This window comes from Penaeus monodon, chromosome 25 (genome assembly GCF_015228065.2).
Source record: "Penaeus monodon isolate SGIC_2016 chromosome 25, NSTDA_Pmon_1, whole genome shotgun sequence".
NCBI classification, from domain to species: domain Eukaryota; kingdom Metazoa; phylum Arthropoda; class Malacostraca; order Decapoda; family Penaeidae; genus Penaeus; species Penaeus monodon.
The window spans coordinates 36,023,253-36,024,241 of NC_051410.1; the positions used below are offsets into that span (position 1 = coordinate 36,023,253).

The following is a 989-nucleotide window of genomic DNA, read 5'->3' on the forward strand; positions in this document are numbered from 1 at the left end:
CATACCCATTAGTAACACATATCTAACACGCCCATTAATAACTAACCCATTATTAACATATATTTAACATATCCATTATTAGCATACCCATTAACAACATAGCCATTACTAGCATATTTATCATGCCCATTATTAACATACCCATTAGTAACACATATTTAACATACCCATTAACAACATATCCATTAGTAACACATGTTTAACATACCCATCTGTAACACATATTCAACATACCCATTAACAACATACCCATTAGTAACACATATTTAACATACCCATTAGTAACACATATTTAACATACCCATTAGTAACACATATTTAACATACCCATTAGTAACACATATTTAACATACCCATTAGTAAAACATATTCAACATACCCATTAGTAACACATATTTAACATACCCATTAATAACACATATTTAACATAGCCATTAGTAACACATATTTAACATACCCATTAACATACCCATTAGTAACACATATTTAACATACCCATTAGTAACACATTTTTAACATACCCATTAGTAACACATATTTAACATACCCATTAACAACATACTCATTAGTAACACATATTTAACATGCCCATTATTAGCATACCCATTATTAATATATCATTAACATACCCATTATTAACACATATTTAACATGCCCATTATTAGCATACCCATTATTAACATATCATTAACATGCCCATTATTAGCATACCCATTATTAACATATCATTAACATGCCCATTATTAGCATACCCATGATTAACATATCATTAACATACCGCAGATCCGAGATGGTGACAACGAGAGAGCGCCGTTACTAGGACGCCACTGCGCGACCGCCGACCGTTTCATTGGCTATAATTCAACTTCTAATATGATGTATGTATCCTTCCTCGCTGATCATGTTATCAATTCAAGAGGATTTAAAGCTCATTATACAGCAGGTAAGGGGCAATTGAAGGGAGGGGGGGGGGGTGATTGTTAATGATG

General features: G+C 32.5%; 1 protein-coding gene across 1 annotated transcript in view; it reads left to right on the forward strand.

Moving 5' to 3' along the window:
* Positions 1-989, forward strand: part of LOC119589380 (cubilin-like) — a 70,980-nt gene that overhangs the window by 26,134 nt on the left and 43,857 nt on the right. Inside the window, exon 24 of the mRNA XM_037937998.1 lies at positions 784-943. Coding sequence (XP_037793926.1) covers positions 784-943 — 160 coding nt within the window. The remainder of the gene's footprint in view (positions 1-783; positions 944-989) is intronic.